This window comes from Corvus brachyrhynchos, unplaced genomic scaffold (assembly GCF_000691975.1).
Source record: "Corvus brachyrhynchos isolate BGI_N302 unplaced genomic scaffold, ASM69197v1 scaffold203, whole genome shotgun sequence".
In the NCBI taxonomy this organism is placed as follows: domain Eukaryota; kingdom Metazoa; phylum Chordata; class Aves; order Passeriformes; family Corvidae; genus Corvus; species Corvus brachyrhynchos.
Window position 1 is genome coordinate 1,263,616 of NW_008237408.1, and position 27,574 is coordinate 1,291,189.

General features: G+C 42.8%; 1 protein-coding gene across 5 annotated transcripts in view; it reads left to right on the top strand.

The window, feature by feature from the left end:
• KIF13B (kinesin family member 13B) overlaps nt 1-27,574 on the top strand; it is a 119,281-nt gene that overhangs the window by 78,808 nt on the left and 12,899 nt on the right. For 2 of the 5 annotated variants that reach the window (XM_017730847.1, XM_008631034.2), the window contains exons 24-38: nt 537-669; nt 1,701-1,835; nt 4,471-4,500; nt 5,040-5,139; nt 5,454-5,580; nt 6,897-6,952; nt 7,918-8,042; nt 9,160-9,336; nt 10,787-10,879; nt 12,055-12,207; nt 13,117-13,194; nt 13,819-13,872; nt 14,741-14,761; nt 21,357-21,474; nt 21,734-21,867. In XM_017730847.1, coding sequence (XP_017586336.1) covers nt 537-669; nt 1,701-1,835; nt 4,471-4,500; nt 5,040-5,139; nt 5,454-5,580; nt 6,897-6,952; nt 7,918-8,042; nt 9,160-9,336; nt 10,787-10,879; nt 12,055-12,207; nt 13,117-13,194; nt 13,819-13,872; nt 14,741-14,761; nt 21,357-21,474; nt 21,734-21,867 — 1,534 coding nt within the window. Of the gene's footprint in view, nt 1-536; nt 670-1,700; nt 1,836-4,470; nt 4,501-5,039; nt 5,140-5,453; nt 5,581-6,896; nt 6,953-7,917; nt 8,043-9,159; nt 9,337-10,786; nt 10,880-12,054; nt 12,208-13,116; nt 13,195-13,818; nt 13,873-14,382; nt 14,714-14,740; nt 14,762-17,467; nt 17,514-21,356; nt 21,475-21,733; nt 21,868-27,574 lie in introns of those variants that run through there. The other 3 variants (XR_001860904.1, XM_017730848.1, XM_017730849.1) reach the window with 3 other exon arrangements.

A 27,574-nucleotide genomic window follows, 5' to 3' on the forward strand; every position in this document is an offset into this window, starting at 1 on the left:
GCAAAGGGGAAAAGGATGCTCTGAAATAGTGAGTTATGTTTGATAGCCGAGTAGTGAGCACCTCTGTCCTTCTTAATTTTGAAGTTCTACAAAACTGGCTGTTCCTTATTAAGCTCTGGGAAGAATTGGAGAGAAGGCACTGAGATGATGAAGGTCAGGAGAGAGCTCTGAATCTTGAGAGCTTGTGAGACAGTGTCATATTTCATTCTTCTGTCTCCCATCTCAATGTGATTGCCCTGACAACACTGGGCTTCTGTGGCAGGAATTGAGACCAGAGCTTAAATGTGAAATTGGAGTTTGTATTGGAATCAGGAAAAGGCTTGTTTCTGGTGTTTGACTAAAACAGCTGTCAGGAAAATGTAGAAGCACTGCACAGCTGGTACCTGTGTGCTCACAAATGGTGCATTTATTGCAGTGATTGTTGCTGCTTCAATCTGCAGCCTGAGCTCAGTGTTTTGATGTTTTAATTCTGTTTTTCTGGGGGGAAAAAAACAACCAAACAAAAGAAACAACCCAGTACTTGACTTGTTCTGCAGGTGGAGCGAGGTGACCCGCAAAGTGGAGCTGTGGGTTCAGATCCTGGAGCTGAATGAGAACGGGGAGTACTGCCCAGTCGAGGTGACCCCTGCCAGGGATGTCAGCACAGGAGGCATCTTCCAGCTCAGACAGGTGAGGTGGCACGGGCAGGATTCCAGCTGTGCAAAAAGCACATGGGAAGCTTCTCTTTGGATGACTGAGGTGTCCAAGGAGGTGTCAAGCTTAGGTGCAAAAGTGATGTTGAGGAAAACAGATGTAAAGTGGGAGACAGAGCAAAACTCAGCTTAAAGGTGTGATCAAAGCCTTCCCTGTAACCTCTCTGTCCTGTGCCCTGTCCTGTGCCAGCACCTGGCAGAAGGGACATCAGTCTCCACTGAACTTCATTAGTTTTTAAAGAGGTCCAGAGTTCCCCGTTATGTGATCCTTCCAGCCAGGCACTCCTTTGTTCTTTGAATTCTACCTGCTTTAAATTGTTAATGCTTAACTGACCAGCTCACGTTTTTAAATGATGAGCTATTGATAAGCTACTGCCCAAAGAACATGAGGAATCAGTAAAAGTTGGATACAGGCTGCTCCTCTGACATCACCAACTCCTTTGAATTTTATTTTAATTTTCTTTTTTTAATTTCCTTTTTTTTTCCCCCTTACAGTTTTATTAAAGAGCAGTTGCTTTGCTGCACTGATACCATCAGTAGGTCAGAATTTTCAGCCAAGGAGGGCAGAGTCAGGAAAAGTTCACTGAAATTCCAGTAGCTCTTTGCTCTCCTCTTTTGTAGATGGGGAGGAGATCCTATTTTCCACCTTCAGAAATACTAAAATGAAAACCCTTTCAGTGTATGTTTGAAAACCTCCAGAAAACAAACTGGGCAGTTGCTGAATGCTAAACTTTTATTTTTCTCTGTAAATATAAATCCTTGCAACAGGAGGACAAACTGGGCAGTTGCTGAATGCTAAACTTTTCTCTGTAAATATAAATCCTTGCAACAGGAGGGGGAATCTCTTGAGCACTGGGTCATTGGGATTGCACCACTTCGTTCTTCCCAAAGTAAGAACACAATATTCCTTGCCAGTGGCTGCCAGTAGAGGTCTCTCTGGAATTAAACTTCCAGCACTTTATATTCCCTCTTTTTTTAACAAGCATTTCGAATTGTTCTTGTGGACAGGGGCAATCTCGACGAATCCAGGTTGAAGTGAAATCTGTGCAGGAATCTGGGACCTTGCCACTGATGGAGGAATCCATATTATCTGTTGGCATTGGCTGTGTTCAAATAAAACACGTCAAGTCACAAAATTACCAGGTAAAATTCTGAATATTTGCTGTCAGCTGTTTCCAAGAGCTGTAAAACATAAAGGGAATCATTTTCCATGGCAAAAGTAACAGTATTAAGATGTTCTGTGTCTCTTCAGGTTTTGGCTGGGCTTTTTTTTCCTATCAAGCAGCACAGCCTTAACACACCACCCAAAGAAGAGAAGAAAATACAAACATTCCTAAAATTCATTAGGAGATTTTCCTGTAGATTTTACTTCAAATATTAGACATGGAAAGCGATTTCAAGTATTCAAAATAAAAATAAACTAAAAGTACTCAAATTAAAAATTCAAACTAAAATAAACCAGTGGAACATTTATTCAAATAGTGTCCAGTTACAAATGCTAGAATTCCATGAACCAGTTGTGGCCCACAGTAAATGTTGGGCAGTTGTTTGACGACCTCACACACCTCGTGTTCAACTGCCAGTGTATCCATCTCTTTTTGGGGATTATCTTCTTGCAGTGCTCCTGTGAGTTTCTGGTGCACTTTGACCTTTCCCCCAACAGATAAATGAAAATTCAGTCACTCCCTGGAGCTGGCAAAGCCGAAATCTGGTGCAGCAGAACAAGTCTCTGAACTTGTTTGATTTGCTGCCCTGCTTGAGAAGTGGCCAGCTAAATGGAAAAGCAGGAGATGTCCCAAAATGTCCCTCTTGTCAGAGTATGATTCAATCCATGTCTGCTCCCCTTTTTCTGCTTAATCAGGATGGCTTTTCCTTTGAGCTCTGAAGTATTTGGGGTTTTTGTTGTCCCCTAACCTGAGCAGTCCTTTCCCACTGGGTGTCAGAGGTACAAAAAGGGGAATTTTTTCCACCTTTCCAGCAGCATCCTGGCAGATTATTCCTGTTGTTCCCCATTATGCTCCTGCTGGCTCTGCCTGCAGCCCCTGATACCCACATTTCCTTCCTGTAAAGCCAGGAAACTCCTGAATGGAGCAAGTTTCTCTCCTAGGACAGAATGATTGATTCTTGCAGTTTTTCCTTGACCTACAACCCACAAGTGCCCTTTTTAGCCTGTTTTACAGGGAGAACTCCCAGGGGAGCATCCTGTCTGCCTCATCCTGTTTCTTCCCCAGTGAATTCCTGATCCACTGACCAGTTCCAGCCTTATCCCACAGAGCTGGCAATCCCCAAAATAGAACATTCTGTCAAGAAAAAAGGCTTAAACTCTACTTGAGAGAGACCAGTGGGTTGTGCCTGACACTGATAACCCCCCTGGGAAAGGGCCATTGAAAACCAGGTTTTGTGGGACCTGTTGCTTACAATAGGCTTTGGACATGAGCACCTGGATTTTTAGTCCCCTTATTATAATTTCTCTTATCTCAGGTAAATCAGATATCTCTGGAATGTGAAAGATTTTCTAAAGACCTTGAACTGAGGAAATGCCTCTTCTCTGCAGCTTTTTAATTTTAGCTTAGCTAAGTTTTTGCTTTCATGATTAAGGTACAGAAGTAGGCTCTGGTGGCTCGTTATTGCTTAACTAGGTAAGTAATAACTCCTTGAGGATTGCAGCCCTCATTCCTTTTCCATTCCCTGTGAGGAGGGGCAGTTGTGCTCATTGCAAGTGGCTCTGTTAGGGATGAAGGTCGAGAACTAAAGGTGATGTCTGCCATCAGAAAATAATGGGAATAAAAGGTTGAAGGTCTCCATTGTCACTCCTGGTGTGGCTGCTGTTCTAATTCCCCAATAATTACAGCACATTTTTACAGTTCTTCTCCTTTGCAGCAAAGTTACCTCCGATCCTTTGTACACCACCTCAGTTTTGGAGGCAGCTCTGGGCCTCTCATGATAACAGAGACCTGGAGGGGCTGGAACACGTCCAGGGAAGGGAACGGAGATGGGGAAGGATCTGGAGCCCCAGGAGCGGCTGAGGGAGCTGGGAAAGGGGCTCAGCCTGGAGCAAAGGAGGCTCAGGGGGGACCTTGTGGCTCTGCACAACTCCCTGACAGGAGGGGGCAGCCAGGGGGGTTCCCAGGGAACAGGGACAGGATGAGAGGGAGCGGCCTCAAGCTGTGCCAGGGGAGGTTCAGGTTGGATATTGGGAACAATTCCTTCACGGAAAGGGCTGTCCAGCCCTGGCACAGCTGCCCAGGGCAGGGATGGAGTCCCCATCCCTGGAAGTGTTAAAAAAAAATGTTTGAGGTTCAGTGCTGACCATGGTGGTGGCGCTGGTTGATGGTTGGACTTGGTGATCTTAAAAATCTTTTCCAGCCTTAACTATTCTGGAATTCTGTAGCAGACTTTGATTTTTCAGCACTTGCTGGAACACTCTGAAGTCTTAGAGGTAAAACAGAGCATTTTTCTTTGTTGTCCAGGATCAAAAGGTTTTAAGCTGTTTCTCCTGTTTCTTTCTTGTATTCCACTTCCTTTCCATTATTAAGACTTCTAATAGTTACATTGCTGTGAATTTTTCCATTATAATTTTTGGATCGTTCTGGTTGGTGTTTAGCTGTTAATCTTTGGGGTGTCAGTGTGTTTTAGTTCTGTGACCATGCCATTGCTACGCTCAGACTTCTTTGTAACACTGTTAATATTGCTTAAATTAGTTACACCTTCTGCATTCAGTGTTTCCTGCTATCAAAAAAAAAAAAATAATGGCATGGTTTTGTGTGTTTTCACCTAGGAAGAAGAGGATGAAATGGACAGTTATCAGGTAAAAATGTTAAATTCTCTCTTACAAATGCAGAAGTTTTCAGATTAAACCATGTTAGAGGAGGAACTGAATGTTCTTAAGGATCATGAGGTGTTTTGGGGGGTTTTCTAAAGGACATGAGCGCTTGAGAAAAATTATTTTAAAAGGTTCATTTTCAAATGCCATAACTGGGGACAGTGGGATGGTGTGGGGCAGGGATGGGTTCCTGACATGAGGCTGCTAAGCACTGAGGGGAGTGGTGAGGACTGGGCTTTCCAGCTCCAGTGGTTAGTGAGTTTTAGAGTAGCTTGGGGGCAAAGAACTGCATAAAGTGAAGTTTTTTTCAGTTGGGTAATACAGAAAAACAGCTAAAGAGGTGGCAATCAAAAATACTTCACATAAGATGTGGGAAGTTGAAGGGTTTGGATGTGTCTGCTCTGTCTTCCTTTTCTCTTTGGGTGTAGGACGAGCAGAAGGGTTGAGGAGATGTGCAAGCCACAATAAGGAAACCTTGGCTTTCCTGGGGCAATATTTAATGTGATTTTTTTCCCCCTTTTCAGGACAGGGACTTGGAGAGGCTCCGTCGGAAGTGGCTCTGTGCCTTAACAAAGCGCCAGGAGTACCTTGACCAGCAACTGCAGAAACTCGTGGGGAAGCCTGGTAAGGAAATGCTGTTAAAAGTAATAACAGTAAAAGGTTGAGAGATGTGCACACACTTCTAATCTTAATATATTGTCAAATTTAGAGAAGAAGTTAATGGAGAGTTGAATCTCTGAACTCAGCAGTAATTTTTTGGGGTGAAATTAAAGTTGGAGAAGACTTTATGAACTTGTTTGTTTGTTTTGGGGTGTTTCTTCGTGTGCTGAACTGTGAGCAGAGCGGGGTTTATTCTGTCATGGGAGGTGTAGAATCACTGCCACCTGCCAGAAGCACTCAGAACTGCTCTGCTGTCCTGACTGACATCCTGCTTCCAGATAAAACAGAAGACGATGCCGATCGGGAGGCTCAGCTTTTGGAGATGAGGCTGACCCTGACGGAGGAAAGGAATGCTGTGATGGTTCCTTCTGCTGGCAGTGGGATCCCTGGAGCTCCTGCAGAGTGGTAGGAACATCCATTCCCATAGGAGGAATGTAAAAATGATGCACAGCCCATTCCTGGCTTTGGATTGTGGCCATTTTTTTTGCCTCAGTCTGGCCTCTGTACCCTGCATGAGCAAAGTTGTTAAAATTAGGCCTCTTGCTTAAATTATTTTATCAGGTTGTGTCTCTGAAATCCAGAAGTGCTGTTTAGTAAACGATACTGTTATTGATCAGAGTGTAATTATAACCTTCTGAAAAAAGGAATCAATATTTATTACCACTGGACTCGCCATTTAAAAAAATTAGCTAATATGTTAACTACCTAGTTCATTCACTTAAAAGCTGCCCCCTCATCATAAAACTGCATCTCCAGGAGCATTTTGTTGCGCTCCTGGTGTGAGAACAAACTCTGTTTAGTCAGCAAGTGTTCCATGTGATTTTCTGAGCATTAAAAATAGTAGAGAGCACTAGAGTGAGGCTGCTGTGCTGGATCAGCTGTGAGCAACAACTGCAGATAAGGAGTCAGGGTTGTTTCACCTCAAACCTCATCTTCAGTTGCTTGCAACTTCCTGAATATCTTCTCCGAGCAAACATCTAACAGGATTTATTGATGGAATTGACTGTCATGGAGTTTTAAGCTGAAGTTTGTCAGAGCTTCTAAAACATAAAAAAGATCAAGTTCTTGTTTGAAACACAGCAGCTTTCACATTGATGTGTTTCATTAGGTTTGAAAACAGTGGAGCTGCAGGAAACTTGCTCCAGGAAGAATCTGGTTTGCACACATTTGCCCCAGAGGAAATGTTCAGTATGATTCAAGCACTTTATATATTACATAAGATGCCAGCCTGCTATTACTCACTATAAATTCATCAGTTTTGGCTCTTGAAACGTGTGTTTTGTAAGAAAGAGTAATAACTGTGTGGAGAGGCAGCATCAGTATTAGTTTAAAAACCTTGAGACTGACTTTTCTGATTCTCTCTTCCCCATTTTCCCTGCCATCACTAAAGTAGAGGGGTTTGCATTTCATTAATGTGTCTGTCAGAGTAAATAAACTTAATTTTGCTGTTAGCATTTAAGAAAGAGAAAACATTTCGGAAAGCAGAGGTCAAAGAAGATAATAATTCTAAGAGAGCTGGTATAAAAGAAATACCAATTTATTTGAGTCTCTTGGAATCTGCAGCAGTAAATTAAAATAAAGAGGTTTGCCAGGGTTATCAATAGTCTGGCTAAAAATTGCAGACTGATTGCAATGTCGTGGGGGTTTGGATCATCAGGGACATGTGCTGGGTAAATCTCTGTTACTTTAAATGCCACTGTTGTCCTTGTCTTGCATTTTAGGACTCCTGTGGCTGGTATGGAAACTCACATTCCTGTTATATTCCTTGACTTGAATGGTAAGTGGTTCTTAAGATGACAGAGTACTTTGAAAACAGACTTTGTCCAGCCAATGAATGTTACAGAATTGAAGCAAGCTCCTAAAATTAATAAAAGCCTGGGATGGCAGGTGGATTAATTGGAGAAGTGCCCATTTTTCCTGGAACATGCTGCTTAATGTTTGAAAATCCACAGTGTTATGTATGGAAGGAACCACAGGTTTTAATAATCCCGTGTTTTAGTACATCCCGCCACAAGATCCAGTGTGAGCAATGTGTTTGAGCAATGTATTTGTCAGATGCTCCTGCAGAAGATGGGAAATTGGAACCAAGAAAGTGGCAGCCCCAAAGCAGTGTGGGAGCAATCAGCTGAATAAATCCTTGTTAGGATGTTTAGAGGGTTAACTTTTGGATGAGCAGTGTCAGGTGAGAAGGGGAGCTGACACTCAGCCTGTTGTGAGGAGACCTGGGCTGCAATCTCCTCACGTTGGTGGTTTGTCCACCTGGGACAGCACATCCGTGGATCCAATGGCTTCAGAGAGGAGCTGGTTAATAATTCATAACTCCAGCCAGGACAGGTTGAGCTTCTCTAAACCCAGATTAAGGGTTTGTTACATCATGATCTAAAAGTAGGGTGTTTTCTGTTTAGGCAGCAGCTTATTTTACCACCACCACACACTTAATGCCAAGTGAGCTCAGTGCTGCAAATCCACCTGTGGGCAAGGAGGGCGTGTTTGCCACGGGGGGAGATTTCCTGCCCTTTATTAGGCACGTTTGAGTCTGTGCCCCAAATCCTTGTGCACACTTTCTGTTGAGAAGTGGGAATTTTTTTTTTGAAGTGGAACAATGCAGGAACTTTAATTTTGTAGGTGAAGTCAAAGTAGCCAAGCTGGGGAGTTGGGGATGAAAATGTGAATTCATGACTTGCTGGATGTTTTTTAAAAGGGGTGATTACCCTGTGTTTGCTCATCCCCTCCTGTTTGTAGCTGATGACTTCAGCTCCCAGGATAACCTGGATGACCCAGAGGCAGGAGGCTGGGATGCTACTCTGGTGGCAGAGGAGGAGGAGGAATTCTTTGAGCTGCAGATTGTGAAGCATCATGACAGTGAGGTAAGAGAAGCTGCAGACCAAGGAATTTTAGTCTTTAAATTGTTCTTTTTATATATCCACATGTGAAAATAATGCATCAAATATGTCATAGAAATGGTACAGCACTTGTTTCTTCTGTGAGCAACTTTGTTTTCAAGGAATATTCACTAGGAGTGTAACCATGATTTGGAAAACAGTAAAACTCAAGGATCTTCCTTCATCCAAATCCAGGCATTCTGAAACCTTGGGATTCAGTTTGTGTTTAGCAAAGCAAAACCCCTGAGCAAATTAGAGTACAAAAGCCCCAGCTGAAAAACCAAACAGTCTGAATTGTTAACATTTTTACCTCTGCATTGTTACACTCATTATCCTCCATTTTGCCACATAACTCAAGAGTTCTAGAACTTCACAACTGTTGGTTTCTAATTTTTGCTGTTAGGTTTAGAATATCTGACCTACTCCTTGAAATTTTGCTCCTTTCTCTGAAATTTATTTCTTCCTCTATTTTTAGAGGAGCTTTATTCCTGATAGTTCTGTTAAGGTGGGTTTTTTTTTGGTCCAGATTTGTTTTTAAAGCCTGGAAATTTGGCTACCAGGCCAGTTTATGGCTTGAAGATAAACCATTTCAATCTTCAGTAATACTTACATTTTAACATGCAAAAAGAAAAATTCCAGCTTTTACTGTATTACTAGAAATGCTTCAGCAAAGTTATTTCTGAAATACAAACAGGAGAATTTTTGTGGTGTGATGGAAGATTTCCACTGCAATCTCTGTTGCTCTCTGGTTTATCTTAATAAATTAGGCCAAATGGTCCTGCACTTCTGCATATTTTATAATTTATTTGCAATGATCCTGGGTATTCAAAGCTCTTTTTTCAAGAGGAAATGTTCCAGAGTTTGAGCAAGTTGGCATTTTTAATCCCAACATCTTCATTTGGCAAACTGATCTTGATTTTTAAATGGCCTCTTCTAAAGTGCGGGGATTTTTTCTTCACAGAGAGCGAAACGGAGAAGCTGACTCTCAAAATTTATGTATTATGTATTTTTGCTAATTATGCTTAATTAATTACAGTTAATTATACACCTAATTATGCTTATTAGAGGATACATTTATTTTTATTTTTTTCCCCTTTTGCAGGTGAAAGCAGAAGCCTCGTGGGACTCCACGGTCCACGACTGCATCCAGCTCAGCAAGGGGACGGCGGCAGAGGAGAGGGTTTATCTGATTGTCAGAGCCACTGTCCAGCTCAGCCACCCTGCAGAGATGCAGCTGGTGCTGCGCAAGCGCATCTGTGTCAACGTTTATGGCAGACAGGTACAGCTCCTGCAGCCCTTCCCACTTCCCAGGACTCAGATTTCCTTGTCTCTCCCTCATCTCAGCCTGGATGGAAGCGCCGTATCAGCAGAGGCCAGCAAGGCTTTGAGCTTCCAAGTGGTTTTCCTGGTATCCCTTGTATTGTGGGTGATGACACAGCTTGTTTTGTAAGGCTCTGTGGCATCTAAGTGTAAGAAGTTTAGTTATTTCTCTATTAACTCCTAAGTGGTTTATCACTGGGAAAAGTGGGAAGAGTTAATTTCTTGTGAGCTCAGAGTTCGTATTTTGCATAAAGGAACTTGTGTGTTTCCCTAGTCCTGTATTAAGTTCACACATTGCTGCTAACCCTTTCTATTTACAGCTACAGATATTTAGAAATCAACTAGGAATAGTTGGAGGAGACATCCCTTGTGTTAATTCACCAGAGTTAATCACTCTTGGTCCTTTATGATTTCTGGTTGGTGCTCTTACAATAATGTGTAGGTGGGAGCAGGGTGTTTGGTAAATGGCAGGCAGTGAAGTTGTCATTCCATTTGCAGCATCATGCCCTGAGAACAGTATAAATCCTGAGAACGATGGGGGAGGAAGGAGTTTGTTCAGCATTGTCTCAGAACCTAGCCTCCCCTGGCAGTGATAATGACAAAGCAGAAAGCCTGGATTGTTATTCTGGTTGCACATCTGTAGTTAAAATCTGAAGCAAGAGCAAGGAGAAGAGGTGTGGTTACACTCAGACACCCTGCAGGCAGCTCCCCATGCTGGGAGTAGAACCCCAGTTCTTGGTGCTTCCATCAGGCAGAAGCTTTTTCTCAGCAAGGGAAGAACAGTGAATTTTTTGTCATATGGAATGGGAGACTGTATTGAACAGATAAATTAAACGTGCCAATAATTACAGTCATGTGAAGTCTTCATCAATTCTGTTTTCTACAGATTTAGTCAATGCTGGTTTTTACTTTCATTTGACACAGAATCTTTGGCTTTCTTGCTGTTTTTCTAAAAACCCCTGTCAATAACCTTTCCTGGGAGTTTGTCTCAGCAGCATCTTTGAATGACTCATCTCTGCATTAATTCAACAGTCCGGTTCTTAACCCTGCAAGGCGCCAAGTCAGCATAAACAATGACCATGCCCCTTAAATCATTCCTCATAACGATCTCTTTGGTCAAGAATTTAATGTCTGTACTTGTCAATATTCAAGACAAGTCACCTAGGGCTCTGTCAGGAAAAGAAACACCTCTAAAAGCAGCTGATGCTTGGTGAAACAGTCACCTTGCAAGGAAGGAAGTGAATCCTTCTCTGTATCTACAATAGAGGCAAGTGAATTATTTTCTCCAAGTTAAAATCTTTGGCTCTTACATATTTATTGGTTGGAGTTTGGGCTTCTTTAATTGTGAACTGTGTTTATTTCAGCTGGAATCTGTTAATCCACGTTTTCCCTTTGTTTCCTCCCCACAGGGTTTTGCACAGAGTTTCCTCCGAAGAATGTCCCCCCGAAGTTCCATCCCTGGCTGTGGCATCACTTTTGAGATAGTCTCAAACATTCCAGAGGTGAATAAGAAATCAAGAGTGTCTCAAATTGGCCAAGAGCCTCTAATTTTGTGCTTTTCCCCCTCATTTTAAGCATTCTGGCTCTTGCTGCTTCCAGGATAAGCTGTGGTTTGTAAAAGATGGAGCCCATTCCTTTACACGCTGTGACTTAGCAGCAACCTCTGTCTTATCAGTGTCACTGTGTATTTTGTTGAGTGAGCATCTATTTGCTCAGGTCCTTGAAGAGACAGTTTGAAGGGAGAGGGGGGAAAAAGAGGGAGGAAAAATGGGCAGGTGAAGTGCCTGCTGTGGAGAGCACAAGAATCTGTGGAAAAAAATAACAAAGTGGCTTTTTCTCAGTAATGTCTTTATGCATCTCTTGATTCCTGAGCATTTCCCAGTTAGATGCTAATCCTTTCCTTCCAAAGAGATGCTCTATCTGAGCACTTGTGAAAACATTAACACATGAAGAGCCAAAACTCTGATTGCTGCCTGGCTCTTCTGTGTTCTGCTGCATTCTGCACTCTCTGTTGAAATGCTTCTCAAGCAATGTTCTATTTTTTTTCTTCCTGCAGCTCACTTGAAATTTTGTTTTCCTCTCAGGTTAGATAACGCCCCAAATGTGCTTGAGCACTTTTTAATTATGAAATATCTGAATGCAGCCCTTTTGCTAATTAATGGCAACATCTCTCTGTGAGACTCTCAGAAAGAACCCAAAAAGCCTCAAAACAATAACCACGTACAGCTTGAGATGTCTGTGACAGTGGTAGGAGCACCCGTGCAGGTTGCATGGCACAGGGTGTTTCTTTGGATCAGAATCTTAGATTGGGTATTAGGAAGAAATTTTGAATAGATATTAGGAAGAGATCCTTTGTTCTAAGGGTGGTGAGGCAGTGATTGCCCAGAGAGGTTCTGGACTGTCCATCCCTGGAAGGGTCCGGGGCCAGCTTGGACAGGGCTTGGAGCAACCTGGGATGGTGGAAAGTATTCCTGCCTGTGGCAGGGGGTGGAATGGAATTTAAGGTCCCTTCTAGCCCAAACTATTCCATGATTCCATGGTTCTCATTTTCCCCTGAGCTTAAGGACAAGCAGTGCTGAACTGGTGCCACGTGGTGTAACAGTGCGCTTTCTCCGGGAGTGATGTGGGAGATGTTGGGTTTATTTTAACAGGCTGCCATCTCATTTCATCTCCCCAGGATGCTCAGGGGGCTGAGGAGCGGGAGGCACTGGCCAGGATGGCAGCAAACGTGGAAGATGCAGCTTCAGCTGACTCTGAAGCCTACATTGAGAAGTACCTGCGGAGCGTCCTGGCCGTGGAGAACATCCTCACCCTGGACCGGCTGCGCCAGGTCTGGCTCCAGGGCTGCAGCAGGGAATGCCCTGAGAACAGTGGGAGCAGTCCAGACACCCTCCTGAGTGCACACAAACTGCCAAACAACCCCAAAAACCACTCCAATGCACACCTCAGCCTCCCAAAACCTATGGCAAAGATCCACGGAAGCAGGGATGTCCTCGCTCAGCTCCAGCATGGGTGGGGCTGAGAGTTCTTTGTTCAGGGCACACTTCTGGGACGCTTGGTTTGGTTTTAAGGCTGTTCATTGCTAATTCTGGTTCAGAAAAAGGAGTTGAGTGGCCTTAACTTCTGCTTTCTGAAGCTTCAGCAATAGTTTCTGGAATTGCCAGTAGAATTTTTGTCATTTTGCCCACATTCTACCTCGAATTCACCAAAGCCATCCTGCCAATAAAAAAAAGACATTGATCGGGTTAATTTTAAGTGCTATAACTTGATCTGTTTACCAGGAAAAATATAGGAGAGAAAAACATTTATTGAAAATTGTTCTCCTGGATATAAATTATGCAAGCACAAAGAGAAAAGTTATGCAAAACAAGCTGAAGCTTGTGCCTGCCCACTATAAATTCATGGGGAAGTGATGCACTTTAAATATTGAAAGCAAGTTCCCTGTCATTTATAATTAGTTTAAAGGATTAAAATAGGAGCTCAGCTAGGAAAGAGAGTCTCAGTCTTTGCATCTCTGTCATCTCCTAGAATCAGGACTAGATGCAAAATCCTACATGTGCCAATCAGCAAAATACCAGATGTTAAAATTTATCCATTCATAATTTTAGCCATGTGAACTTTACAGACAGCAGCCTGTGCCACATTTTATTTGTATAGACAAAGCTATCCTGGGATGATCAGAACTTTAATTCTTGCCAAATACACTTACTTTCTTTGTTTTGCTCTCTGTGACTGGCAGGAAGTTGCTGTAAAGGAGCAGCTGATGGGAAAAGGAAAACTCTACCGCAGGAGCCTGAGCTCCCCCAACGTGAATCGGGTGAGTTTTCCCTGCTGGCATCTCCAGCAGCTCCACTCTTTATTCCCAGGTGCTGGAATCATGGAATAGAGCAGTGAATTTCCTTCCTTTTCACCCCCCTGTGCTCATTTTTGAGTGTGGAAATTGCAAAGTGCAGACAAAATCTGCCCCTATTCCAGCTGCTTTCATCATACAGGCAAGTCCCTAAATCCACATTATCTGAAAAAGCAACATAAAAAGAACTTGCTTTTTTTCTTTTTTTTTTTTTTTCCCTGAGCACTGGAGATTTTTCATTTACTTTCCAAGTTGAAGAATTTTTTTTTCTCTTTTTCTTCAGAAGATTTGAAAGCAAGTTGCAAGTATTTGCTGAACTTAAGCTTTGCACCAGTGTTGTGCAAAAGAAAAATGAGACTTCTGCTGCCCAAAATTTGGAAAGAAATCATTTGATAGAACTGGTAATCAAACTAGTGTCAAATTTTGGCTCCTCCCAGGTCAAGAATTAAAATTTCACTTTGTATTTCTTGGATTTTAATTCTCCTTTAACCACAGAACTGTTCCTTTTCAGCCTTATGAGTGAAGAGGCATAGTTAGGAATTTTTTAAAGTTCTTGTTAAGAAATAATTCTGCTTCTTTTAACTCTTCCAGCTTTCTGCAAGCCGCCAGGATTTAGCTCCCCCTTATAACCTGAGCAGTAACAGGGTGAGTATCTGCAGATCTCCTGGTAAAACTTCAGTAGGAAAAAAAAGGAAGTGACTCCACTCTGCCAGTGATTAGGAGCAGAAATGGGAAATATCTGTGAAAAATGGGGCACCCCATGTGCTCCTGGATCCTTGAGACTGCTCCTGGCACAGAAATAGGTTTGGATGTGCTGCTCTGGACCTCTCTGGGGAAGTTCCCAGGTCTTCCTTGTCCCAGCCCCTGTGGGATGCTCAGGAGCATTGTCCAGCTTTACAGCTCTTCCAAAGCTTTCACCTGGGTGGAGGGAAGAATTCTGGGAGAAAGGAAGAGATTTGGGTCCCTGTTTTAGTTCAAGTCCACCTCTAGACAGAATAAAAGCCTGTGGAGAAAAAGTCCGCGACCGTCCAGTGGTCCTAAACTTGTGGTGGGTGATAATTCAGCCCATTCCACTCCTTAAAAACACCAGTATAGACCCAAAGCATTACTTTAAGAGGTGAAAAATTAAATTTAAGCTTATTTTCCAAATCCTAGATCAGCTGAAGGATCTCCTCCTGATAGATATTCTGCCCAGCAAGCGTGGAGTCATTTTGAGGGGGAGAATCTGGTGGTGACAAGGCATTTTAATGCATAATGCAGTTGCACAGAATAATAGAATTTTGATGTAGTGCTCCAGCATTGGTTGCTAAATCTGCTACATCTGATCCATGGAGAGAATGCTAAAATACATGCAGGTGATAAAGTGTTTGTAGCAACTTCTGTTTGGAGAGAACTGTGGGATGTTTCAATATTGTAAGGGGTTTTTAAAGCAAGAATTAAAGATTAGGATTCTTAATGATTTCTGTTTTTCTCCTTCCTTCCCCTCAATGATTTCTCTCATTGCACATTTCAGAGCCCAAAGGTCCCAGCAGAGGTAATGCATTAGGTCCACCTAATGAGTGGGATAATAATTTTATCTCACTATAAAGTTGATTTTGCTCACTCACACGCTTTTATTTCCTGCTTTGAAGATGCTGCTGGTGGTGCCTCATTTGCATAGCACAGAGCAAACGAGTTTTTCCATTGAAATCCTGTCATTAATGCAGCGTGAACTGGTACAAAGCAGAGAACTTTCTCCTTGGGTGCATCTGATGGGTTCTTACAGAGCTGGAGCTGTTTAGGGCCATTTCTCACAGATTTTTGGACAGGGTGAAGTCATTTCAGAAGAAACAACCCCCTCTCAGCTGAAAAAATAGACATGAAAGCAAGCAAGTATCTAAATATCTGCCGGGGAATATTAGCCTGGAGATGAGATAAACTTTTAAGACTTTCTCCCAAATCTTGCTCAGGCTTTATGGCTTTTATAGTTCAGTGTGGGCAGCTCTTGATTTCTATGAACAAATGACTTTAAAATAATACTGGGCCAATGGAAAACCTGCTTGTCCTTAGTTTTGTGTTGGTGCTCTCAGAGGAATGACCCCCTTTCCCAAGCTTTGGTTAACTGGAGTTACTGGCAGTGGTTTGCATGAGGTTTTGCTGCTCTTGGCTGTGGTTGTAGTTGCTGACAGAGACTCTGTGCTGCAGGAATGTGGAGCTGAGGTGGTGGAGCTGCTCCCCTTGCTTGCAGTGAGCTTCAATCCAAGGCACTTGTTCCTCAGGATGTGGAGGTGCAACCTCCCCAGCCGGGAATTTCTGGTTTTAAATGGATCTCTGGTTCCAAGGCCAGGCTGGACAGGGCTTGGCACAGCCTGGCTTAGCGGAAGTGTCCCTGCCCTGTGGAATTAGGTGATCTTCAAACCCTTCCATCCCAAGCTATTCTGTCATTCAGTGATCCCATTTCCGTAGGAAGATGAGCAAAAGCTTTTGTAATCTGAATGAAATAATAACAGATCCTTAAACGTCCCTTAAACATCACAAAGCTCACTGGTGAGATCAGTCCTGTCCATTTTTTAGCATGAAGGATTTGAGAGTGGCTTGATAAGGCAGAGTTTTGGCTAAGCTGGATGTCTTTGTCCCTTGATGAGAAATTTGGTGGCAAAGAAATCTTCTCCAGCAGTCATGGGTTGTCATTTCATTGTTATTTTACCAGGAATTGGGTGTTGTTTATTACAATAAGCCAATCCCAAACAAGTTATTTGTTGTATCACAGGAAACAGCAGTCACAGGACAGTAACAGCACCTGAACTGGGTGCACAATATTGATGGAAGCCCTTGGCACATTGCAGAATATTCCTCTCCTTAACTTTTATTCCATTACTTTATTTCTCTTTCTGATTATCTCTCTCTGTTATCCCTTGCATTCCTGCTGCCTTTACCATGGATTTTTTAGCTTTGTGGAAAGGGCTCCTGAGTCTCATCCCTCTGTGTCAAGCACCATCCGTGCTGGTAAAGTTTGGAATGTGGGTGCTGCTCCATTCTTCAGCACTCAGAAGAGCCAGGGCTCATTCCTCTGTTAAAATAATAAAAAAAAAGGAATATGAAACAAGCAAACAAGAATATTGTATGAGTTGGAATAAGAATTAAAGATGGTGTCAGTGCAACCACAACAGGCAGCTTGAAAGTTTCCAGAATTAGGGCATGGATTCATCCTGCAGACTTTGTTAGTAAAAACATGGATGGGTGGTCACACCCTCCTGAAGACGTGGAAAAGTCCTTCTCCAGGACTGGAGCAGAGGTGTGGGATTGGTGCATTTTGGGGGAAAAAAACCACCTTGAAAGAATATCCCGGGGTGGTGACAGCACAGAGGGATTCCAGGGAGCAGGATGACTCTTCACACTGAGCTGTGTATTCCTGGGAAACATTTAAGCCAGCATTGGGAATTTTTAATAACTCCTGAGATGAAGCCTCCCCAGCTGGCTGAGAAGGCAAGGAGCTGTTTTCTGAATTTACTTCATAAGAGTTTTATGGACTTTCATGTTGTCAGCAGGACTGCACGTGGGCCCACCTCTGGGTTCTGTCTGCTTGCTTAAATGAGAAAAAGGCAATTTTTACTGCTGTTATCACTGCAGATGTGGTTAGGGGAGAGTGAGATGAGTTTGATTTCTCCTTGCACATCAGCACTTGTCAGGTGATGCAGGGGTATTGAGTGTCTGAGTGCTGATATCAGATACAGGGGATGAATTTTCATGTTCGAGGGGGCTTTTGTTGGAAATTTAATTTAATTTAATTTAATTCAGTTGGACACCCAATTTAAAAACTGAGTTAACTAAACTGGATGAATCAGAGGCACAATGAATGGCAGGCATCTCTGGGGTGTTTTACAGATCAGACTAAATCACATATTGGTGAAAAATGTCACAAGTTGCTCTTAAAACACCTCTGACAAGAACCATTTTGTCTTGGACAGTTGTCCTTCCAGTCCTTCCTGTCCAGTATTTGTAGCTCAAAATCTAAGTAAGACAAGATGGTGCCATTCAACCTTCAGTTTTTTTCTGGGAACCAGAGTTTATTTCAGCAAATTGATTACTGTGTAGATTGAATTTGAATAATCCTGCTGTTCATGAGAACAAGTGCCTTTTGTCCCAGCTGTGTGTCCCAGCTGTTTGCTTGTATTCCAGTGCTATGTGGTCACCTTTTCCTAAGCCTTTTCTGAACTGCTGAAATAATAAAACACAAGAACTATTCATTTCTCTTACCCAGTGGCTGCATTTTAATGGTCTGTCAACTTCAAGGAAAGATTTGTCAGGTAAAAGCCTCCAGATGACTTAGGCAGTGATGATCCCTACCTGCCCTAAAGGTTTTGTGCATGAAATAAATTCCCTGGGGTTTTTCATGGAGGATGTGTGAAAGAAGAGAAGGCAGAGGAGAAGAAGGAGAAGGTGTTATAAAAATAAACCGCTTTATAAACAGCTCTGCATTAAAACACATCAAGGGACTTGCATTCTTCTGGTGGCTACTTTTGATTTGTTAAATTAAATCACTTGACCTCTGTTTGGTCACTTGGCAGAGACCAAATATATTCATGAAATGATGACTCCTCTGGGCAAATGATTTACAAGCTTCCTCTCTTTCTCTCACCACCCTTCTTGAGAGAGAAAAGATTCACAGCACTTAAATAATAATAAGAATAGACTTTAAATTTGTTGCGTTGCAGTTGGTGAATGCACAAAGCAGCATGGGAGGGTGCTGGATGACGTCCAGGTGGGAAACTTGGGAACTTCATCAAGTTGATGTAGTTAATAGTTCTTTTTATTTTTATTTTATTGAGATTGAGATGGGTCATCTTTCAATCCAGCTTAGTAAAATCATGCATGAATTCCCTGTGCACAATAGTTGACACTTCCAGTTGTCTCCAGTATTTTCTTTTCCATATGTTTCTCCACCTGTTGCCCTGATCAACCTAATTTTGATGGTTTGTTGTCATCTCTTGAGTTGAGGGTCACAAATCTGACCTTCAGGCTAAAATGATGATCTTTGCACTCTCCCCAGTGCAAGTGTAATTAAAAAACCCAACATGCCTTAAATAAACAGTCGCACAAATCTTTTACTCATTCCTGTTCTCAGGACCTTCTTTTTATTTAGCCTGGCAAAATACTTAAAATTATTTAGAAGATGTAGTTTTCCGTAGTACCAAGGCTGAAACAAAACTTCCAAAAGGTCCTAAAAATAAAAAAGGCTTTTCCTATGGGAAAAGTCACCAAATGTTGCCATTCTTTCTTTACAGGATGAATATTCTGAAAGTGTTCTGCTGGTTCGTTCCTACTGCATTTTTTCAGCATTCCCCAAACGGGGCTAGAAAGTCAAGATATTTGCCTGAAATCATTTTTTTCTTGGAACAGTCAGTGAAGGGCACTTGTGATTCAACAGATCATGACTCAGAAAGTGATTTAGTTGCTCTTCACCTGCATTCAGTCCCTGTTCTACTATGCTACAATACTCCTTAAATTTGTAATATTCGTTCTGTTTCTTCTGTCTCTGTGCTCTCCAGAAGCACTTAGGCTTGGCTCAAGATGTGTCACCTTAATCCCTGTGTCTTTAAGTGGATCACTATCCCAAGATCCTAAAGGATCACTAATCAAGCTTTATGTTCTCCAAAAATGAAGCTTTCAGATGCTTCCCACCCTTCCATAGCTCTTTTTCCTCATCCAGTGCCAGCATCTACCAGGCTGATGGCAGATCAGGCCAGGAGGCAACAAAACCAATATTTCAAGATTATTTTGAGTCTTGTGCTGTTTGCTTGGAGTTTTCTGTTCTTTATTAATCTCTGCACATGGTAAGGCCACCTGGGAGAGAAACCTGCACTAATAGAAACACAAAAGCCAAAAAAGTGAAGGAGTTTGGGGATGAGGAGTAGGAAAGATGGTTTCATGGAAGCATTTTGTGGAGGTTTCCAGCCTCAGACGTGACTCTTGGACTTGTGTAAGACATAAATGAGTCAGGTCAAAGATAATGCTGGAATTGGAGGCTTAAGGCATGGGCAGAGCAGGAAGCTTTCAAGAAGGGCTTGAACACCAAAGTCCTCAAAAGTAGCAGACTAAACAAACCCCTGCTGCTCCCAGCCTGGGCTCCATCAGCTTGACATTCAGGATGGCTGCCTCAGTGACCTCAGACATCCATCAGGTATCCCAAATTTGACTTCCCAGCTGCAGCACTTGAGTGTACCTGGAGCAGGAGGGCTGAGGACAGGTCCTGCTCTGCCCAAGTGAAGGTTACTTGCTATTCAAAGCAGGAGAGCTTCCCTGGGACTGACTTATAGATCCAAATGGAAATGATTCCTGCCCTGGGCTGCTCACTGTGACCTTCAACCCATTGGAGAAATCTATTCCTCCTATCCTGGCTTATTTATTATTTGTGAAACATTCATGACTTCAAGTTCCAGTTAAGATTAGTTCGGCTGCCTGTCACTTTTATGTTCAAGGTCACTTTAATTCCTTGCATCCAGCAGTGGGAAGCTTCTTGAAAAGGCACATTTTCCCCCTCTTCCTCCAGGAAAAAATACTGGAAACTTACAGTCTGGGATGCAGCAGGTCCATCGATCCCTTGTAACTCCTTTTTAGTATGTTCCCTGCACATTTTACTGTGGAAGTATTTCTCTTCCTGTTTTGTCTTTTAAAACACAAGGAAAATTCAGGTGTACAATAAAATCCAGATGTTGCACCAGCCACAGCAAAACTCTTCACACACACAAACACACACATACAAAATAGTATCAAACTTCAGTTTGTATCAGTTTGGCTGCACCATCCTGTCCTTGCAACCTCTGGTCATGGAAAGGAGAAGCTTTGCAAGCTCGTCCTGAGAACATTTTGCCACCTGAACAGGACGACACTTTCCCACAAGACCCTGAGACTCCTTGAAGAGTCTGAGACTGGACTTTTTTGACCCAGAGACTCATAAATGGGTATTGAATTGCCCTCAGGTCTCCTATAAATGAAGTAAATGAGAAGGAACTGCTTTGGCAGGCATTGCATGTGTGCCTCCCTCAGACGTTGTCAGGACAACCCCATGGAATTTTGGTTTCCCTTCCAGCTCTGCACATCCAGTTTGGTGAAGCAAAACCAAACCCTGTCCTGCATCCACATGAAACTTCCAGCAGAGACCCTGGCCAGTCACTTGGAGTAATCAGACAAACCTGTGAATGATTTTACCTATCAAGATGTGAGAATTAGTAAAAAATGGATTTTGCCACGTAGATTCTTGACACTCACATGCTGATGGGAGAGAGTGGCCTGGGGATTCTAATCTCTGTTAGCCAGGAGGCTTTGTCACCGAGCCAGTTTCTAGCTGTGAGTTTGAGAGGAAAGTTCCAAAACCACAGTTTTGGACCTTTTTAAAAGCAAGAGAAATCACCCTCATGTGCAGAATGGTGTGTGGGATCCATGGGAAAACCCAACCAGAGAGCCTTGGGATCTTGGGAAAGCAAAGGAGCTGCTCTTTTCTCTGTCACTGTTTCTTCCTCATCTGCCTCAGGCTCTTGTAGGGCTGAAAATAATCTTATTTCATCTTCACTAACCATGGGTCCAAACCCTAACCTGTCCTGATCTTTTTGTGGCTCCTGCTGTCCACAGCTTGGATATTCCAGCTTTCTCTTTTCCAGGCTGTTGGAAAACATGGCAGTGCCACAGCTGCTTCCTCTTGATCTGATCAACTCCTCCTTTCTCTGACTCCAGGCACAAACATCCAACCTTTAGGTCTTGTATTACTTGTCTTGTTCAGAGCTCTGTCCTCACCCCTTTTTCCTGACACTGCTTCCACTACTCCTTAGCAGATCCACAAAATATTCAGGAATTTTGGGCAGACAGCACCATATTATTTTCACCTGGTTGTAACATACCTTCCAAAACAGAGCAGCACAACTGAGTGAAATATTACAGCTGTGAGGTCTGGAAATAAACTTCTTCTGTGCCTTGGTGCTGAGGGTGCTCATCTTTGCAGGGCTGGGTCTGCCAACTAAAAGCACCCCTGGGGAAGGGTCTTTCCTCAGCTCTGGCACTCTGAGCTTGGCAGAGGGGCTGTGCAGGGTGTGTCAGGATTGCAGTGCTCCTGCTGTTGTGCTAACTTGGAAAATTAAAACTTTTTTCTCCTCTAGGGTCGATGGGAGAGTCAGCAAGATGTGTCCCAAGGTGCCACAAACTCCAGTAGAGGCATTAGCCCATCTCGTACCTCCCTGCCGGGCTCTGGGCAGCAAAACCACTCTCCTGATCCAGGTAAGAGCTCTCCTACAGCTCAGAGAATTCCCTAAAAGAGAAATGAAGTCACTGCAGCTCCTGAGTGTCACAAGAAGCTGAGCTGCTCTCAGAGAGTGCTTTCCCTTGGATAATTCTTCAACCATAGAAGCCATCTCAGACTAGAAAGAAGAGGTTTTTACATTTTTTGTAGAGGGTTTTGGGTCAGCTTTGGGTTGGTTTTTTTTCCCTTTCTCCAAAGAATAACTGTTTTCATATTTCAATATTTTTTTTCCAACAGGTATTGGTAGCCTGGCTGCTTCCTACCTGAGTCCTGTCAAGTCCTTTGTGCCTCAGATGCCAAAGCTGCTGAAGTCCCTCTTCCCTGTCAGAGACGAGAAGAAAGGCAGGCAGAGCTCTCCCCTTGCACAGCAGGTAAAGCATTAAATCACCCACGAAATTCAATATTGGTGAGTGCTGCTGGACTTGCTGGCAAAGAGCTGTTTTATAAAAGTTGTTGCAGAGCAAACCAAGCTTTTAGGCACAGCAAAGCCTCGTGATCCACTTCCCCTCCATCCTGTCCAGGGATAGTGGAGCTGCTGGAACTTATTGATACACACTCAGCCCACTTGGCTTTTTACAGGTGCCAGCTCCACTCCCAGTGTGATTTATGGGCCTCCCACTCGCAGCAACAATAGTGAAATTTATGAAGGGCACTTAGTGGTGTTTGTGTATTGCCAGGAGGAAAATGTAATTCTATTTTTAATTCCTTATTTCATATCCCATCCCCTCCCACCCCTCGCCTTTTACCATCTTTTCCTGTCTACTTGGGGCCGTTGCTTTTGTTCATTTTTATCTATTCCACGTGTCAGGGAAGCATTTGATTTCCTTTTTTTCTTTTGGGTGTTGTGCTACAGAGCTCCCACCTGCTCCAGATGGGGCTTCTGTGCTCTGAGCAGAAGTGAATGCATGGTCAAACTGACTGAAAAAAACACTTCTGTCTTTTAAAAAGACACCAGATGAAATAGAGAATCCCATAAAAAATAATATAATCTCCTTCATTTGCGAGGCTGTGGTTTATTTATCAAGGAATATTTCCCTATAAAGTAAATTTTGAAGGTTCAACAGACTGCTGTGAAGATGAATCTGGAGCCGGATCTCATGTGAAAGTTTTTGGGAGTCCATTCTGTCCATGCTGGCTCTGCTCTCATCCTCTTCCTTTGCCTGGAGTTCTGGAAGCTCATCACTTCTTAACTCAGACTTTTCCTCAACTCTTGCCATGCAGACAAACATTTTAAAGAGTATCTTCCTCAAAACACAGCAAAACAAACCCTACAATCCCTGAATAACTCTTTTTTTGTGGTTGGATCCAGGTATTTTGTTCTATTGTTTGCTACAACTGAATTTGCTGTTCCAAGAACATCCCGAGACCACAGGAAGTTGTTTTGGCATAGTAGAAATACAGTAAAATATTAAATAAATAGAGCAAAACCAAATCCACTAACACTTAAATATTTTTTAAAGTAACTTATGACACATCTAGCACAAATAAGAATGAGGCAGATTTAAAATATTTTTGACTGGGGATTCATTTCACATTTTCGTGTTGCCTTTTGCTTGCTGTTGAGGCTGGAATTGTACAAACCCCCTCATCTATGAACTGTAGAGAATTAAAATGAAGGTGGTGGCTTTCTTTCAAGGTATTTGGGTGTGGAAAGATGCAAATAGGTGCTCTTACAATTGCAGTGAGAGCCTTTCACACCTTCTTGAATTCTCTGTGAATCAGTGAGAGCTGAGAGGAGAATCGAGGCCTAATTTCCTGCCTCTAGTCTAACCACCTGTTCCCACTCCTTTCCTGTTCAAGATCAGTCGTGGATGATTTGTCTAGAAATCAAGTTTTAAACTACAGAGACATCTCTTTAATGAGATTTTAGTTTATGTTAGGCATTACTATGGAAAGTCAACCAGGTCGTGATCTCAGTGATTTTTAATGGGAGGGGAAATGCTATTAATGCTTTGGTTTTTAAAATGATAAGAGGACTGTGGGATGCTTTAATGCTTGGTTGCACTGGAGAGCAACCCAGGCTTTCCATGACCACTGGATCTGTGTAATAAAATGCAATTTTAGAATCATTCTCTGCTTTCAGGTTTTGCAGTGGAACCAATCAGTTGTATTGCAAAGGCACTTCCCTGGTTTCAGAGGTTTTACAAATTTTTTGTGCTCTATCTGTAGGGAACCAGGCCTTCTTCACTGCTGCCAGCAATCCCAGGGAATCATGGAATATCCTGAGTTGGAAGGGACCCACAGGGATCATTGCTCCAACCCCTGGCTCTCCACAGACATCCCAACAGTCCCACCCTGTGCATCCCTGAGAGCGCTGTCCCAGCATTCCTGGAGCTCTGGCACCTTTGGGAATGTCACCATCCCCTGGGGAGCTGTTCCAGTGCCCCACCACTCTTGGGGGGGAAAAACCTTTTCCTAATCCCAACCTAAGGAAAGGTGCACAGAAGAGAGAGAGAAAACCTGAAGGAATTGCCCCAGAATCAGCTCCAGCTTCTTCTGTGCAGCACAAAAATAAAGAGGTGCCTTTGCAGCAAGCCTGGCTTGAAGATCATAAATATCCCATCCCATAATCTCCCGTGCTGCTTCTTTCTAATGGCCTGAGGATGCAAATGTGGGCAGAGGAATTGAGCTGGAGGTGGTGATGGATGGCTGAGGGACACGGGGGGCTCGGGGGGTCACTGCCAGGCCGTCAGCTTTAGCACCTCATCCCTCACCTGCCAGAGCCAGGCAGGCAGCCAGGAATTCCTGTGGAACTGGAGAAACTGCGCCACGGAGGGGACACAAAAATGATCTTTCTGAGCCTCAGAGAATACAGAACAGCACCTCTAGCTCTGTGGGAGAACAAAATTGTAGTGCACAGTGGCAGGGGACATAAATAAACATGCAAGGGGGGAGAAGTGGGTGGTAAACTGCAAAAGTACGAGGGGGAGGCAAAGCCAAAAAGGACTTTCTGGGTTTAATTCCAAAGGAATCTGAGCCTTAACTGGGAAGTGCTGGAGTTTTGTTGCTCTAAACAACAATTTGGGAGAGCGAGGTTCAGGAATAGAAATGACAGAGAGGATGGAAAGATCTAAATCATCCTTTCCTGGCTGAAAGCTGAGATATGGGGAGATCCAGGTTGGATTTTGGGAAAAGGTTCTTCCCCCCAGAGGGTGCTGGGGCACTCTGAAGCAACTCCCCAGGGAATGGGCACGGCCCCAAGGCTGCCAGAGCTTCAGGAGCGTTTGGACAACACTCTCAGGGATGCACAGGGTGGGATTTTGGGCCATGGGATGCAGGGCCAGGAGCTGGGCTGGATGATCCTGGTGGGTCCCTTCCAACTCAGGATATTCCATGATTCCATGATTCCGTGGAAAGCAAGTTTCCAAAGGAGCAGGACTGAACCTTTATCCAAGTCTGGAGTGAATTTAAGTTCACCGTGACCATTCCAAGTGGGTGCGGTACCAAATCTCTGATCCTGTGCCAGTAAAAAAGGAGATCAGTTCTGATCAGTCATTACAAAAATACACTTCTAAATTTTTTTAGCAGCTTTTTATTTCAGTCCTGCCCATTGCTTAGAGTGGCATCAACCTTAAAGCAAGTGAGCCCACACAAAATTATCTTCACAAAGTGATCTTCCCTTGTTTAGAGTGGTTGCTGGAGCTTCCAAAAAACCAAAAAAAAAGCAGAGACATCCCAGTCAAGGTGGTGGCAGTGAACAAAATTGCTGTCTTTGACCTTCTGCTGCAAGTTTAGTAACTAATCTGGAGAATAATGAACCGCAATTAATGAAATCTGCTCTCGTATTCAAGTGTGTTTCTCAGACAGCACATAAAATAATTGAAAGAACTTCCTGCTCTCTAATTAGTTAGATTGAATTAATTTGGCATAATAGGATTCTTTATGTAACTCGCAGAACGGCTTCCGATGAAGCTGTTTATGTACCTAAAAGATTGGGTTCTGATGAAGCTGTTTATATACTTTCAAGTTAGAAAATGCCTCTTTTCTCCTTTATCTGGTGCCTTTAAATTAATTGCCAGTAGTCTGTAAATAAAAAAATTAAAAAAAAAAAAAAAGCCAACAATTGAAACCTTTCTCGATGGCTGGAATTGCTTTTTATTCTCCCAGCCTGTTCTGGAAAAAGCTGAGAACCACAGAGTGCAAGATTTGGAGCCTTCTGCCCCTCACTGCTTGTGGGGAAAAGCTTAGAATCCTTGTGTAAAACATGCAGGTGGATGGAGAAGCAGAGTTTCATCTCTCTGTGCTTAATTATATCATGTAGGAATTGAAACTCCTCTTTTTTATCCACATGCTAAGGCTTTCCCAGGGTACACCAAGCAGAATTCCTGTTCTTTTCCCTTGTGACCCCGTGGCTCTCCAGGAGCTGCCTGTGTAATTGCATTTCAGGGCATCACTGGGTGCTGACATTAAAAATGGACATATTAAATATCAATTTCTGGTTTTTTGGCATTGGTGTGGCAGAAGGAAATTCCTGTGGCCAATTTGGTGAGTGGGTTTTGGTCACCTTCCTCTCCAAGAATCTTTTTGGATGCTCAGATGTCTTTTGTTAGCACGTGGCTTAAGAGAGAGATCTTGAGTCACAGATTCATTTTTTTAAAAAATGATAATAAACTCTTTGAATTTCCATGTTTTTCATTTGTGCTTTATGGTGTAGCCACATGGAGAGGGCAGCTGTCACTTCTTTCCCTTCCACCTTCTGATGCAGACATAGAAATTAATCTTAAAAACGAATGAAATGCAGTTAATGAAAGGCTTTCTAAATAGACAAAGCCCCTTTTCTGGCAGTCCATTAAAAAATAACAGTTTCATGGATGGGCCTGGTGCACAGTGTAATTGCTAGAACTGACATTCCTTAATCAAATGTAAATAATGTGGCCTCAGAGAACCTTCTTTAACATCTTGAGGGCTTTCTTTTTTTCAGAGTTTCAAGTAAAAACTCATTTGGATGCTACAATCAGCAGAGCTCCACAGCAGAGCTCGTATGTCTCCTTGTGACTCAGTTGTTGGTGTTTTGATTTCTTTCTGAGCTCAGTTTTCGCTGTCATCCTCAAATACAAATCGTTTTTGATGAGAATGAGTGTGGAAAACTGACTTTGGAAGTTTCAAACCGCTCAAATTTCTTTATAAACTAACTTAAAAATGGGTATGAATTACTCTTTTTATCTGCCAGGACCTAGAAATGAAGTAATTTAGCTGCATAGAAAATGGTGTGGTTCATTTTGTATAGATGGTACTAGAAAGGGGGAATTCTGAAGTCTTATTACAGGCTGAAATCTTCCACAAAGGGAAGGTGGAATTAAGAGGGGGTTGTTTGGGTTAATGTTTAAACGCAGAGTGTATTTAGAGAAGAAAATGAACAAACACCAAAAAACCTCAACAAATTAACTTGCACTGGATTTCAGATCTCCTTGTGGAAGGCAGGAGATTTTATATTTGAGTGATTAATGACTTTGCCCTTGATTTTAAAATAATTTTGAAGAGGAATATTGTTGGGAGCAGGGGGGGAGTACCTTTTAAGAGAAGAGCAGTGGAAATTTGGGATAATGTCCTGTTAGGATTGTATCAACCTTGGCTAAACCATTCCTGGCACTTGATTTACCAAAATATGGATATCGATCTAATATCGATATCCAACTGAGACAGACAAAAACTCTCTTAACAGTTTAGAGTTAGAAAGTGTATGTTTTATTTGGCACCAGGCTCAGTGTGGGATAGCTCCCTAAGACACAGGGCCCTGATCCAAGCAAACACAGCGCTTTCTATTTACAAAAATTATGAATATCCAAAATACAAATGCATATTCATAACATTAACACCTCCCATTCTCCGCTTCGTATGGAAATGAGCTTAAATGTCATTAAGCATGCGTAGTGTGTGCTCTGAATGGAGTCGGTGGTCTTGAATTGGGTCAGTGGTGCCAAGAAAGATGAAGTAACTCATCTTCCTCATTTTGACCTTTTCGCCTCTCTGAACTTTAACAATCCTAATTACTTTAGTGACCTGTAAGTTTCCTCTTGCATGACTTTTGAACGGGTTCCCACCAAGGGAGGAAATTGGTAATTGTCCTTGTTCCCTACA